Below are 13,076 nucleotides of genomic sequence, written 5' to 3'. Positions count from 1 at the left end.
GTATACAGAGTGGACAGTTTATCTATAGCAATCTGCCCACCATCCTTCAACAAATGCACTGTTACCTGATCCTCCCCAGCTGCCTTCCCCCTTTGCATAGCTTCCATGGCTTTACTTCTTCCGGCGTTACTTGTGGGATTTCAAATTACTCTAGACTTTTCTCTCTTCCATTATCGTCGTGGGTAGCACTGGTACTGTATAAATCTATATAGAACTCCTGAGCCACTTGAACTATCTCATCCATATTAGTAATGATGTTGCCGTCTTTGTCTCTTAATGCATGCATCTGATTCTTGCCTAATCGTAGTTTCTTCTTCACTGCTTTTAGGCTTCCTCCGTTCCTGAGAGCATGTTCAATTCTATCCATATTATACTTTCTTCTGTCAGCTGTCTTACTCTTGTTGATTAACTTGGAAAGTTCTGCCAGTTCCATTCTAGCTGTAGGGTTAGAGGGTTTCATGCATTGGCGTTTCTTGATCTGATCTTTCGTCTCCTGCGATAGCTTACTGGTATCCTGTCGAACCGACTTCTTACCACCGCCCATAAGATTGTCGTTCATTGCTTCAACACGAAGGTCCTCTTCCTGTGTTAAAGCCGAATACTTGTTCTTTAGCTTGATCCGGAATGCCTTCACTTTCCCTCTTACCACTAACTCATTGATCTTCTTATGTACCACTTTCTTCCTTTCCTTACTCAAGTCTAGGGTAATTCTAATTCTTACCATCCTATGGTAACTGCAGCGCACCTCGCCGAGCACGTCCACATCTTGTATGATGCCAGGGTTAGCGCAAAATATAAAGTCTATTTCATTTTTAGTCTCACATTTCGGGCTCCTCCACGCCCACTTTCGGCTAACCCGCTTGCGGAAAAAGGTATTCATTATCCGCATAAAATTCTTTTCTGCAAATTCTACTAATAACTCTCCCCTGCTGTTCCTAGAGCCTATGCCATATTCCCCCATTGACTTGTCTCCAGCCTGCTTCTTGGTTACCCTGGCGTTGAAGTCGCCCATCAGTATAGTGTATTTTTCTTTTACTTTACCCATCGCCGATTCCACGTCTTCACAGAAGCTTTCGATTTCCTGGTCATCATGACTGGATGTAAGGGCGTAGACCTGCACGATCGTCAATTTGTACCTCTTATTAAGTTTCACAACAAGACCTGCAACCCTCTCGTGAATGCTATAGAATTCGTGTATGTTACCAGCTCTATCTTTATAATCAGGAATCCGACTCCTAGTTCCGGTCTCTCCGCTAAGCCTCGGTAACACAGGACGTCCCCGCTTTTCTGCAGTGTATATGCTTCTTTCGTCCTCCTAATTTCACTGAGCCTAATTATATCCCATTTACTACCCTCTAATTCCTCCAATAGCACTGCTAGACTCGCCTCACTAGATAACGTTCTTGCGTTAAACATTGCCAGGTTCCGATTCCAATGGCAGCCAGTCCGGAGTGCAGCGGTGGCGTAGAGGTAGAACATCCGCCTGGCGCGCAAGAGGACCGTGGTTGAAATACCGGTGGCGTGCAATTTTCTATCGGAATAAAAAAAATCCGCGTGTTCATAAAATTGCATAAACAGCCCGAGAGTGTGGCCTGATCCTGGTGACCAGCGCCAGTTACGCACTCTGTCACCAGAACAAGATTGGCCACCCTGGTGCAGTACTTGACCAGAACCTCCTATATGAACCTCCATAAAATATATTTCTGCAAGCACTAATTGAACCACTAAATGGGAAAATTCGCGATGTGCTTCCTAAAATATGAATTAAAATTACCCATAGATCAGGTTCGATAATATTTTCCCAAACCACGCGATACTACTCCCTTGCGGCATATTAAACGTCCTGTTGCCAGACCACCTAAGCACCCTAGAAACAAACATTATCATTGCATCAGAGGCCGAGGAAAAAACTAGCACTGGAATATTTTGTCCTACACTCAACTGGTATTTTTCTGTAAGATTGCCTGATTTTGTGCCTATTTTTCTGACCGAGTTTTTAGTAGTAATCCTAGCTTTACTTAAATCAGACCAAATTATTGCAACAGCTGCTTTCTTACTGACTCCCTTTCTACATGCTCTTTTCTTACCGCTACTAATGATTCACCTATGCTAAAATTCTTCCACTTGCTAGTTCCTGCTTATGTGCAATGTGTTCATTTGATATGGGTGCCTTGTCATCAAGGCCTGTCTTTTAACGAAACTGCCGATCCACTGGCAAAGACATCACTTTCCGGCCCTGTTTTGCCTATTCTACCAGTGGCAGCACAGATCACGGTGGCGAGATTTCGAATGCCATCAAATAAAATAGCCTTACGAAACCTAAATCTGACTGCTTCTTCAAATTATAAGCACCTGACATTTTCCTTGCGTAGCGAATCCTGTTACACAAAGATGCTTTCGGTCTCTCTCACCAAATTAGGTTGCCGCCTTCCCTCCCTGAATTTCTACTTACACAGGTCAGGTTTGGTTCTTTCTTCCGTGTGTTCATTTTGTAAAGAGGAGAAGACGATACATCCCTTTCTTCTATTTTGTCGCCGCTTTACTGCGGCGAGAAAAAGATTGTTGGAAATATCTTTTTCAAAGAATTGGCCTCGACTTGACAGAACCCGCTATTATTTTATTCGGGGCGTCCATTTTGGGATTCAGCCACAGGGATGCTTGCTTCGTTGTCCAAACACTTCTGACAGATTCTAAACGAATACCATGCTAAATTCGATTTTTTTGTACTGTTAGATTAATTATTACTCATTGCATATGACTTCCCTGATTTTATTTCAACAGGTAATTTCACGCTATTCAATGCTAATTTCATAGATATTAGGAAATTCATGCTCCATATTAATTTGAAACCATCCCCCCATTTCTTCGCCAATCCGCCATCATGGGTCCCCACACGTGTGACAGGCTACAACAACAACACCAACATGTCTCTCAGCTGTAAGCATTCCTTCGTTTAATTAACTTATACGGGAAGTTTCTGCCCAACGTGACATTGCTTTTTCAGCCATTACACAACTTGCTAGGGAAGGAAAGTAGATGTTAATGGTTGAACTCGTGGAATAAGTGTTCTGAAAATTCCAAATACACGTCATATGGTCCTCAACATGGCGAATCATTTCTGTTTGTAGACACTCGCCCACGGTGGCTTGCAGTAAAAATTGTTAAATCTATTACAGAGCCCAATACAATCGAAACCAGTTGCTATCCGAGTACTAGAGCTGTGTCCTGTGAAAAACGGCTTGCGTCCGTTTTTTGGGTTTGGGAGCACTGTTTTCACATGTGGTGGATAGAAATGCGAAACCTATGGGTTTTGCATTGCAATCAGTAACCCCGACAAAGCGCTATTAGGCGCAACTCGAGAAAAAAAGGACTTACAATTACTTTGAAATCAAAACATATATTGAATAATTGTGTGGATGAAGGCTTCTAATTCTCGCTGATAACCAACTGCTGACGATACTTTTTGACATGAAGCATCCCGCAAGCTCTGTGGGTTGCCGGCCGAGAGCATTGTTAGCTACATGTGCTGTTAAAATACCGTTACCAAGCCATATACAATGCAAGGCATGCCAATGGCAACGCTGAAGCTTTGTCGAAGCTCCCCCTATCTCAATACGCCGAGGAAGGGGAAAAGATTGCCTGTACGTAACAATCCCTGTCAAAGTTAAAGAGGTTTAACAGTCGACAACCAATTGCAATGTCATGAGCGTTGTACGTGACTTCAGGTACAGCAGCTGGCCGAACAAAATATCTGACGAGCTAAAGTGATATTTCGTAAAGGGGTTAGAAATGATATTTCACATGTGTTGTATGGTGCAGAATGATTGCGTTGTGGTTATCGTCGAGCTCCAAAACGAGGTTGTCAAAGTCGGTTGTCAGTACAGTGGCCGGCCGACCCTGCATAGATCACTGTACAGAGCAGATCGCTAGAGAGTTCGATGTCTTCCACTGTTGCTCCTTTATGTGAGCGCACTTTGCTGCAGCCGTGGAGACAGTGTAAAAATCGTGGAATAGAGCGCAGTTATTTTTTTGCAAAGAAAATGGCGAATAATTTTTTAGATTTGTAGACTCCCGCTCACAGTGGCTTCGAGTAAAAATTATGAACTCTATTAATGTGCGCAATGCAATTGAAAACAGGTGGTATACGAGTGCGTTTGCTGCGCACGGATTGTCACACGATATTGTAAAAGATAATGACCTTCAGTCTTGCGCACAAGAATTTCTGAATTTTCTAAAAGAAAATGGAGATAAGTACCAACTAATTTCTCCTGACCACCAACAATCACATGAGGCGGCTGAAAGTGCAGTACAACCACTGGAACTTTTACCATATGCAGATGGAATTATGTAAAAAGAAACCCGCTAGCAAATATTCAACAAGACGACAACGTGTTTGGATGCTGGACCACTGCACATACATTCACAGAGCAGATGCCAGCAGAATTGTTCTCACTTCTACATCCAGAACGGGCAGGGACACTCAAGAAAAAGACAGCTCACACAAATGAGAGCGCGCAAAAGAAGTTCACCTAGACACCTTCAAAACGGGCGTCTCTGTTACGCAAGTTAAAAGCATTCTACGACCAACCGTAAAGTGCAAGAATTTGCTAAACGGGTCTGGTTGGCACATGATCTGGACGGGAACAGACAGCACTTAAGATGCGACGGTGGGAGCGCGACAGCACGGAAGGCGCTGGCTGACATCCACTGGTTTATTGTCTGGAATGCAAAGTTTAGGAGAATCAGATACAGCGCAGGGGACGAACTAGGAAAACGGTGTCTGCGCAAAGAACCGCCATCAAAAGCATATTATTAGATCCGTCATTCTAGCTGGCTTTCACGTTTTTAGCAAATATCTAATCTCACAGCTATGCAGAGACACAGAAAGTAGAACTACGCTGAACATATCGCGGGAATGAACGAAATACGCTTCGCTAATCTGATAATCTCATAAAGCGTACGAGTAAGCATTGTTTGTTTCAGCCCTAACTGTTATGCGGTCCCCTGGAAAGATAATCAACCGAAGATCAGCAATTACGTATTTAGCGTATGTTTTTGACCAAATGAGATTCTGTCACGCCGATCATTTCCGCGGCCGCAATGCACTAGAAGAAATTCTGTTTCACGGGGACGACACGTGAGCCCCATTGATGTGCATTGGCAGTCCAGCGCACACTATCGGCACGATAGCTGCAAGTAGAAATGGGACACCCTCGCGATCAGCTCCTAAGACGGACGTTGCTGCTGGCAATTTGCTCAGACGTATAGTAGGCGTCCGTGAAGTTTGTGGGCAGTCTGAATTATGATGCTTTTATTCTTAGAGGCGAAGTGTTATTGGGAACCATAAGTTACAAATATAAGCTATGGCAAATCTTCATCGTTTGCGTCTTTAACACCGTGGCTGTGAATGCTATATTGTGTGGTCTTTCAGTGTTTGCGTTGAAGTGCGGTTGTGAAATATGCGCTCCTGCCGCTTTCTTCAACGCCACTCACTGGCATAGTCACGTTCACCCAGAACACCGTTTTCTCCACACAATGTAAGCAGAGCGCGACGTAACGGCCCTACTTCCTTTTTAGGAGCCCGATTCTCAAGAAAAATCTGTTAGGGGCTGTGTGATGGTGCGCCTCGCAATAAATACTTCTCTTCGGCACTCTGCTCCTGTGAAATATGCACTTAACGAGCCGCCGCCAGCCCCAGTCACGCGTATAGTGAAGTTTTCCCGGGGAACCACTTTCATTACGTAAAGTAAATAGAGAAAAACTTAACGGCCCACTTTACCCTCGAGGAGGTCGTTTCTACGGGCACTCTGTCCAGGCATGTGTAACTGTGAGCATCTGAACAAGTAATTTTTCGTCTGCCATCTGGTACTGAATTTTCAATAAACAAACTTCGTTAGTCATATTATTAATTTTTTTCTAGTAGAAAATAATGTTTGCCTCTAAGAGGATTCTACCTGAAGCAGAATTACTGCATATTTCTGTTGAAGAAAAAAAAAAGCTTCATTAAAAAGAATGGTCCGGCAGTTTTGATGTGGTGGCCTCAGGTGGTGGCTCGAAGTCCTTGGAGTCGGGCGGCATCTTCGGCTTGCCGGACGGCCCAGACCTCACCTTCCAATTGCGAACTTTTGAAAGCCGCCTCCCAGCGTCGGTGACGGCGATGGAGAAGGTCCCGGGCGGCCCCCGCAGCTGGGGCGGCATCGGGAAGATGCGAGCTCGAGGCTTCATGTACAATGGTAACGGCCGTGGTTATGGACGCATCACGAACAGAGGTAATTTTAGTACAGTTGTTGCTGGCACATTCCCAAAGCATGTGTCGCAGCTTTCCTCTCTGCCCGCACGTTTTACACGCATCGGTTCAGTATAAACCCGGGCAGCAATGATGTGAGACGGCGGGGCTAGGGTAGGTGTGTGTTTGGAGCAAGCGTAAGGTCATGGCCTTGTTCCTGTTTAATTTATCGTGCGGTAGCGGCAATGGCCGTCTCTCGAGTCTGTAATGTTCGGTGAGGTCTCTAAACGTGGTCAGGTGATCGCCCCACGCCCATCGTGATTCTTGTTGCTGTAATTCTGTCGTAGTCCAGATCGGGCAGATTCTATGTCCCGCTCTAGGGGGTGGAGGCGGTGGGGTCATATTCTGCGGGGCCTCGGCGTGTGATACCTCAAGCCGTCGTGTGGGCCGCCTCGTTGCCCGCGAGTGTGTGCTGGGGTCCAGAGGAGGAAGACCGTAGAAATTTCGGGTTGCCAGGGCGATGACAAGTCACGTCGTCACAAATTTGCGGTCTGCAGGCCACTTCCCGCGAGACCCAAAGCCGAGGATTGCCCCCTGTGAGTCGCTTATCACGATCACCGCGTTCGGCACCGCGGCGAGTGCTTGGGCAATCGCGGTTTCTTCGGCCTCCTCCATGTGTCCCGTGGTCAGCGTGGCGCACGACAGGCACGTAGCCGTGGGGTCTAAAACAGCGATCGCATGTGCGCTGCTACCTTCTCCATACCTCGCAGCGTCTACGTACACCGCCTCGTTGCTGTTGCCAAACCGCTTTTGAAGGTCGCTTGCTCATTTATTGCGTCTCTCTGAGTGGTGCGTCGGGTGCATATTCTTGGGAAGCGGCGAGATGATCAGGCGGTCGCGGACAGAGGCCGGAACCACCGTCTTTTCTCCATGCTGAGCGTGGTATGTGATGCCGAGCGACTCGAGCATCACATACTTTGTCTGCAGATGCATTATGTACAGTGCCGTCGATAACCAAACAGCTTAGTCTTCGGAATTTCTCATGCTGTAAAAGTTAGCAGCGAGAATTTCTAGCGATTCTGGAAACGAGTACGAGCTCCTCAGATGGTACGCTTCAGGCCTCCCACGGAAGCTAAACGTAAGGGTCTTTCTGGCCTTAAGTGTCTTTGTGCAACCTGCATAACTGCTTGAAAAATCGCACATCGAGTCCTTTTCTTATGTATGCCTCCGTGCTAAAAGTAATGCGGAAAGAATCATTATCTAATTTTCGCTATTTTTAAGAAATAACGAACGCAATTTCTAAAACACCTGGTGTATAAGGTACAGGTTGACTGATGGATGCAATGTGAAGCAACAACGTTCCACCTCATGGCTTCTTGCGACAGCATAAAAATATTTTTAGCACTCTTGTTGGATACCTGAAATGAAACCACATTTAATTAACAGTGCGAAAAGAATGAAAGGCCAACAAGACGCAAATCCGGTTCACTACCCTAAACAGGGAAAGGGGGCTAAGGAATGAAAAGTCTCACTTCATCGAGAGGCGTACATCGAATATAATACCGCTTACCGAAATCTGCTTACATCAGGAACTGCAGTAACACCTACCGCTTTCTCGGGTATGTGACAAATGTCGCTGTGGTGCACGCACTTTGGACATCAAAATTGTTAAATCCAGAGGTTCTAAGCTGGGTCGTGGTAGAAAGCACTGATGATCGCAGTGGAGACACATGCAGAGGAAAAGTTCGATAAGCAGCACGCACACGCAACTGTCACAAGATGTGCACACTCTTTGCCACGTCCAGCCAGAAGTCAGTCAGTGCTGTTGAATCGCCGCGGTAGGAACGTTCTGAGAGACGGCGCTTCTGGGAAGGGCCGATAAATATTAGGTGACATTCAGAGGGAAGGGGGGAGTTTCAGTCGTGTAGATTGCCGTTACGAGGCAGTGATCCTAGTGTTCTTGCAGCGTTCGTTCTAAGCAGACATATCCGAACTGCTAGGTCAGTATCATTGGCACGCCAGGTAGACCGGGCAGCACCATCACCGAGACCGTTCTTAACAGTGACCAGGAAACCACCTAATAGCTATGTTGTAGTCTTCTTCAAGAGTGCGAAGGGGACCTTCTGATTGTAGGATGCTATATGGTCGTAGGTTCCGTGACATAGGCTTTACAAGCGGCTTTGAGTGGCTGGCTTGAAAGACAAAATAGGACCCATTTTCTCGGTAATTCTTAGATTACCTAACTAATCGCGGTAAGGATAGCGCCAAGTTCCGTCTCTGTTCACATTCCGTCGTGAACTACTAGAGGCCCCATCATTCGCAATTTATCTAGGGTGATAGAGGCACCCGAGCAGGCTAATGCGCATGTAATATGCACTAAAAAGGGCCGAGGTGTCGGCCTGCGTTTTGAGGTTGCATAATACTATGAAAAAAATTCAAGGTCGCTTTTAAGCGCTTAGTAACGTTTGCTTACTACGATTTTATTATAATTTCGTTGGAGTCGACGCATTGAAAGGAATGTTAGGGGGATAGTCAATTAGTTATGTAGGGCTTTATGGCGCAAAAGCACCTGCGACTATGATGCGTGAACCACAATAAATTATTTCAGCCTTTCTAATCGTAACTGCTAATCAAATCATCTAATAATCGTCGAATAAAAACAATCCTTGTCATCAAAAAGACGTTTCTTGGTTACATGGCACTACTTATTGCACAAAAGTAGTCCTCATTTTTATTTCACTAAATTCATATATGCTGACAATTCACAATTGACTCACAATCCATTGTACGAATATTTTGTGACATAACTGACGCCCAATTTTGGTTAGTCTGACAGCCACGATAGGTCGGCCAATATTTTTTTTTTTACATTTCAGACTTTTCTCATAGCGAGAGAGTTGAGATTGTAGAAAGCCCGACCTATGGCAACTATTTTGTGATAGGTGTGGTAGCATCCTGGGTGGGGCGTCGAGGAGCCTTCGGTGTTAGCTTTTGGTCTAACAAGGCGATCGTCTACCTTTAGGACGGGAACAAACAGCGCATAAAACGGGACGGTGAGAGCACGACAAACAAGACGCTGACACAAGGCGTCACCGTCCCAATGATGTGCCGACAAGGCCAGCTTAACGCACTCTACCAGACTTCCCTAATACAAACGCCATGACAACAATATACCCTCTAATGAGACTGAGTTCGGTAGAGCAATAAATAACGCGATAACACATCGAGAACGCATTTAGACCAAAAAATACATCAACTTCCCTCACAGTACCATATTTATTTCTTGTAGAGGAAGTGATTCGCAGCTCATTCTGAAACATGACACTGATAATAGGCGGCACTGCCATGTAGCCGGCCGTCAACTTTTCACTCTAGCAATATTAAAGCATGGGTGCGTCTTAAAGCTAATGAATACTTAAATCGTAGGGAATATTTGTTATGCGCCTTTGATGTTTGCGAATAAGCAGTTCTATATTTGAGGGGATGCCCTGAGGACGACCAGAGATATTGAAGCATTTTCGCAAGTGCTCTCTGCACATTTGACTCAATGTAGTTTGACGCCCTGTGTTGCTTGATGCTCACTGTTGCTCACAATACGGCCACTTGAGGCAGAAACATGTGATATGCGTACTCACGTCTTAGAGCCCACGGGTCGAGCTTCAGAAAGCCACGCAACGATCGCAGCAGGCCCACTTGACACTCCCGGCTCACATCGGCTTTCAGCAGCTGGAACTTCACGGAAGCCGGAATGCTGGCGAAGCCACGGGCTAAAGCGCCTCGTAGCATCGACATGTAGTCAGAGTTGTCTTGGATGTTTCCCCTAGTTCCCGCGATTTTCATAGTTGACACGAGTCTACTACCGCTGGAAGTGTTTGTCGCACTCTGCGTCACAGCTTGTTGAGCCAACAGCAATATCAGCGCGCCCAGTACCATGTTTTCCATCGTTGCGTGTGCCAGCAAGTGGAGGGTTTTGGCTACCACGATAGCAGCAGGAGCAGAGCCTCCATCGACGGCTCACCGTCGACTGATGATCTAGACAGCAGAAGACGAGAGCCGCCTCATGAATTCTGTCTATGAACAAACTGGTACGTACTCGAAATATTTCGTTGCAGCAGACTGTATAATCAATGACTCAGTCGTGATGCAAAACTTCTCCCGGGGCAAGAAGAACGTTCGTTCAACTAACAGAAGCGAACGAAAGGCAGACGGCATCACCGGATGTTTGCAGCAAGCTGCGCCGCGATTGCAGACCGCGTCTAAGTTAGCGAGATCCGACAGTGGTTCAGTCACTGCGGATACCTATGTGTCGCGGTATACTTGAGTGTAGGGGAGTTATGTTTTTCACAAGGCGAGAAAAGTCATACCAAAATTATCTGGTCCTAACGAACCAGTCCTTTTCTTTTTTTTGGGGGGAAATACCTGTGTGCTGCGTGACGATATTTCCCTTTAAAATGTTGTACCCACCAGAGACCAATGTACCATACAACTTCAGTGCATTTATTTAATACTTGCGTTCATTGCATTATATTCGCGCACGTATGTGGCAACCCAACAATTTTAAGGCATATGGAATCGATATTTTATTCACGCTCGTAGAACGCGCGCACAATTGTCCTAAGGAGGTCTTAAAGGGTGTGAGAGATACAAGCTTTAAAGATACGGGAGGAATGTTAAAGGGGGAGTGCGCATATGCTACAGAATCACTACCGAAAATTTAAAAATCGACGTGTTCCCTCCTGTATCCTTTCTTGCCCTCCAGTTCCTTCGTTACAGCTTGTTACTCACAGCGGGAACCCTTTCTCCACACTGCACCTAGGGCTTAAGAGGAAGCTTGAGCTCGAGGCCAACTCCCATGCCGCCCGCTAAAATACATGCAAAATGTAGAAATGCTTTTATCTGCAAACCACAGGACCGTTTGGAAAGAAAAGTGCAACATTTGGGAGCGAAAGTGACTCTGAAATTACCAATATGTCTAACGACGGCTTGTAATGACTACAATTAATCAGAAATTACTAGAAATGTCTAGTAATGGGCAGTAATGACCAAAATTACTAATAACTTGTAATGAATACTAATCACTACGAAATGACCAATATGTCTAACGACAGCTTGTAATGACTACAATTGATTACAAATGACTCAAAATGATTACTAGCAAGCAGTAATTACTAATAATGACTGAAATCACTTGTAATGACTACTAATAACTGCGAAATGACCAATATGTCTGACGACGAATTGTAACAACAAAAATTCCTTAGAAATGACTAAAAATGCGTAGTATTGACCAGCAATGGCAAATAATGACTGAAATATCTTGTTATAACTACTGATGACCATAATATGATATGACCACGATGACTGGGCACGGCAGCATCACCACGATGTGGGTGGCATCTAATCCTTTCCTGTATTTTGCACAGATTTTGGCCTGCTGCTCACTGTGGACAAAACGCGCGTGGAATCGGAGAACGTCGTAGTGGCGCATCAGCGGAATTTCCAGGACTTCGAAGGACCACATAATCTACAAGCCCCATGATGGGCTAGGCTACCCATTCACCCAGCGGAGACGTTACAGCGCCACCACGTGACCAGGAAGTGGATGAAGACATTGACGGATTCCGCTATAAAAGGCTTTCCAGCGGACTTGACTGGCAGTGGGCACATCAGCATCACCACGATGTGGGTGGCATCTAATCCCTTCCTGTATTTTATGCAGGTAAGAAAGGGATACGGAAAGTGCCTCCGTTCTAACGACCCATTCTTTGTGGTGTTGCCGTGCCCACGGTTCGGCTCCGAAATACGTTGCGTATTGTTCGATGCTGCTTCATCTGTTCGAAGGATACTAGTGCTCTGTGGCGACATCGAAACTAACACCGGCCCTGACCTCGCGCAAATAGCAAAACAACTTAGTGAGATTGCAATCGACATTAAGGAAATTAAAGAAAAACGCCTTACCGATATTGACAAAACATGAGATTCCTTGGCCAGTCTAAAAACGTCATGCCAGGAACAAATTGCCCACCTTGAAGCAAGAATTCATTACCTGGAGAATCTAAGCAGAAGGTCTAATATCATTGTTTACGGACTACCTGAAGCTGAAGAAGAGAAAACCGAATTGCTAGAGGGTGCTGTGAACAATGAGATAATACAAGGTATTCTTGAGCTAGAACCAGTTGCTATAGAACGTATTCTTAGGTTGGGACGACCATCGCCTGGCAAGGCCAGGCCTGTTATTTTTAACCTCGTAGATTCAAGAGGCGAAATTGTAATTCTAAAGCAGGGAAGCAAACTGAAGGGCACGAATTACTCTATTTGCGAGGATTCTTCGGTAAGAGGGCGGGAAATCAGAAGAAAACTATGGCATAGCTGCAAAATTAATCGAGAAAACGGCGACAAAACCTCACTCGTATGCGATAAGCTATACATCAATAAAAATGCATACGTTTGCGACGAAAACAAAAATGATAAAGTACCTGTTCAAAAAAAAAACGGAAACAAAAAGAGAAGCACTGCAGCAAGCGAAACCCGACGGCCAAACTCTCGAAGCAAAGCGCCACCGACACAGACATAACTGAGGAATGCGAACAGATCCCTCGTCTAGAAACGACGCCCTATGTAAACATAGCTAAGTCCGCCAAAAATACCGGAGATGTTAGCAAAGGGGAAAAACTGAGGCTACTTTACATAAACGCGCGCAGTGTCACTAATAAAATAGATAAGTTAGAAACCGTACTTATGCAGTATGATCCTCACATCGCGGTGATAACAGAGACGTGGATGATAAAAAAAGTCTTTCCCCCATGTTACAACGTGTATCGAAAAGACAGTACTAGCAGAGGCGGGGGAG

At 45.4% G+C, this 13,076-nt stretch overlaps 1 protein-coding gene across 3 annotated transcripts in view; it reads right to left on the bottom strand.

The window, feature by feature from the left end:
* The window catches only part of LOC135910944 (nose resistant to fluoxetine protein 6-like), an 83,146-nt gene extending 72,921 nt beyond the window's left edge, over positions 1-10,225 (bottom strand). For all 3 annotated transcript variants that reach the window (XM_065443013.2, XM_070533019.1, XM_065443014.2), the window contains exon 1: positions 9,862-10,225. In XM_065443013.2, coding sequence (XP_065299085.1) covers positions 9,862-10,168 — 307 coding nt within the window. In that variant the 5' untranslated portion in view covers positions 10,169-10,225. The remainder of the gene's footprint in view (positions 1-9,861) is intronic.
* Between the last annotated feature and the right edge of the window lie 2,851 nt (positions 10,226-13,076).

Source organism: Dermacentor albipictus, chromosome 2 (assembly GCF_038994185.2).
Source record: "Dermacentor albipictus isolate Rhodes 1998 colony chromosome 2, USDA_Dalb.pri_finalv2, whole genome shotgun sequence".
Lineage (NCBI taxonomy): Eukaryota > Metazoa > Arthropoda > Arachnida > Ixodida > Ixodidae > Dermacentor > Dermacentor albipictus.
Note: the sequence above shows the minus strand (reverse complement) of the source record. Positions and strands in the feature narration are given on the sequence as shown.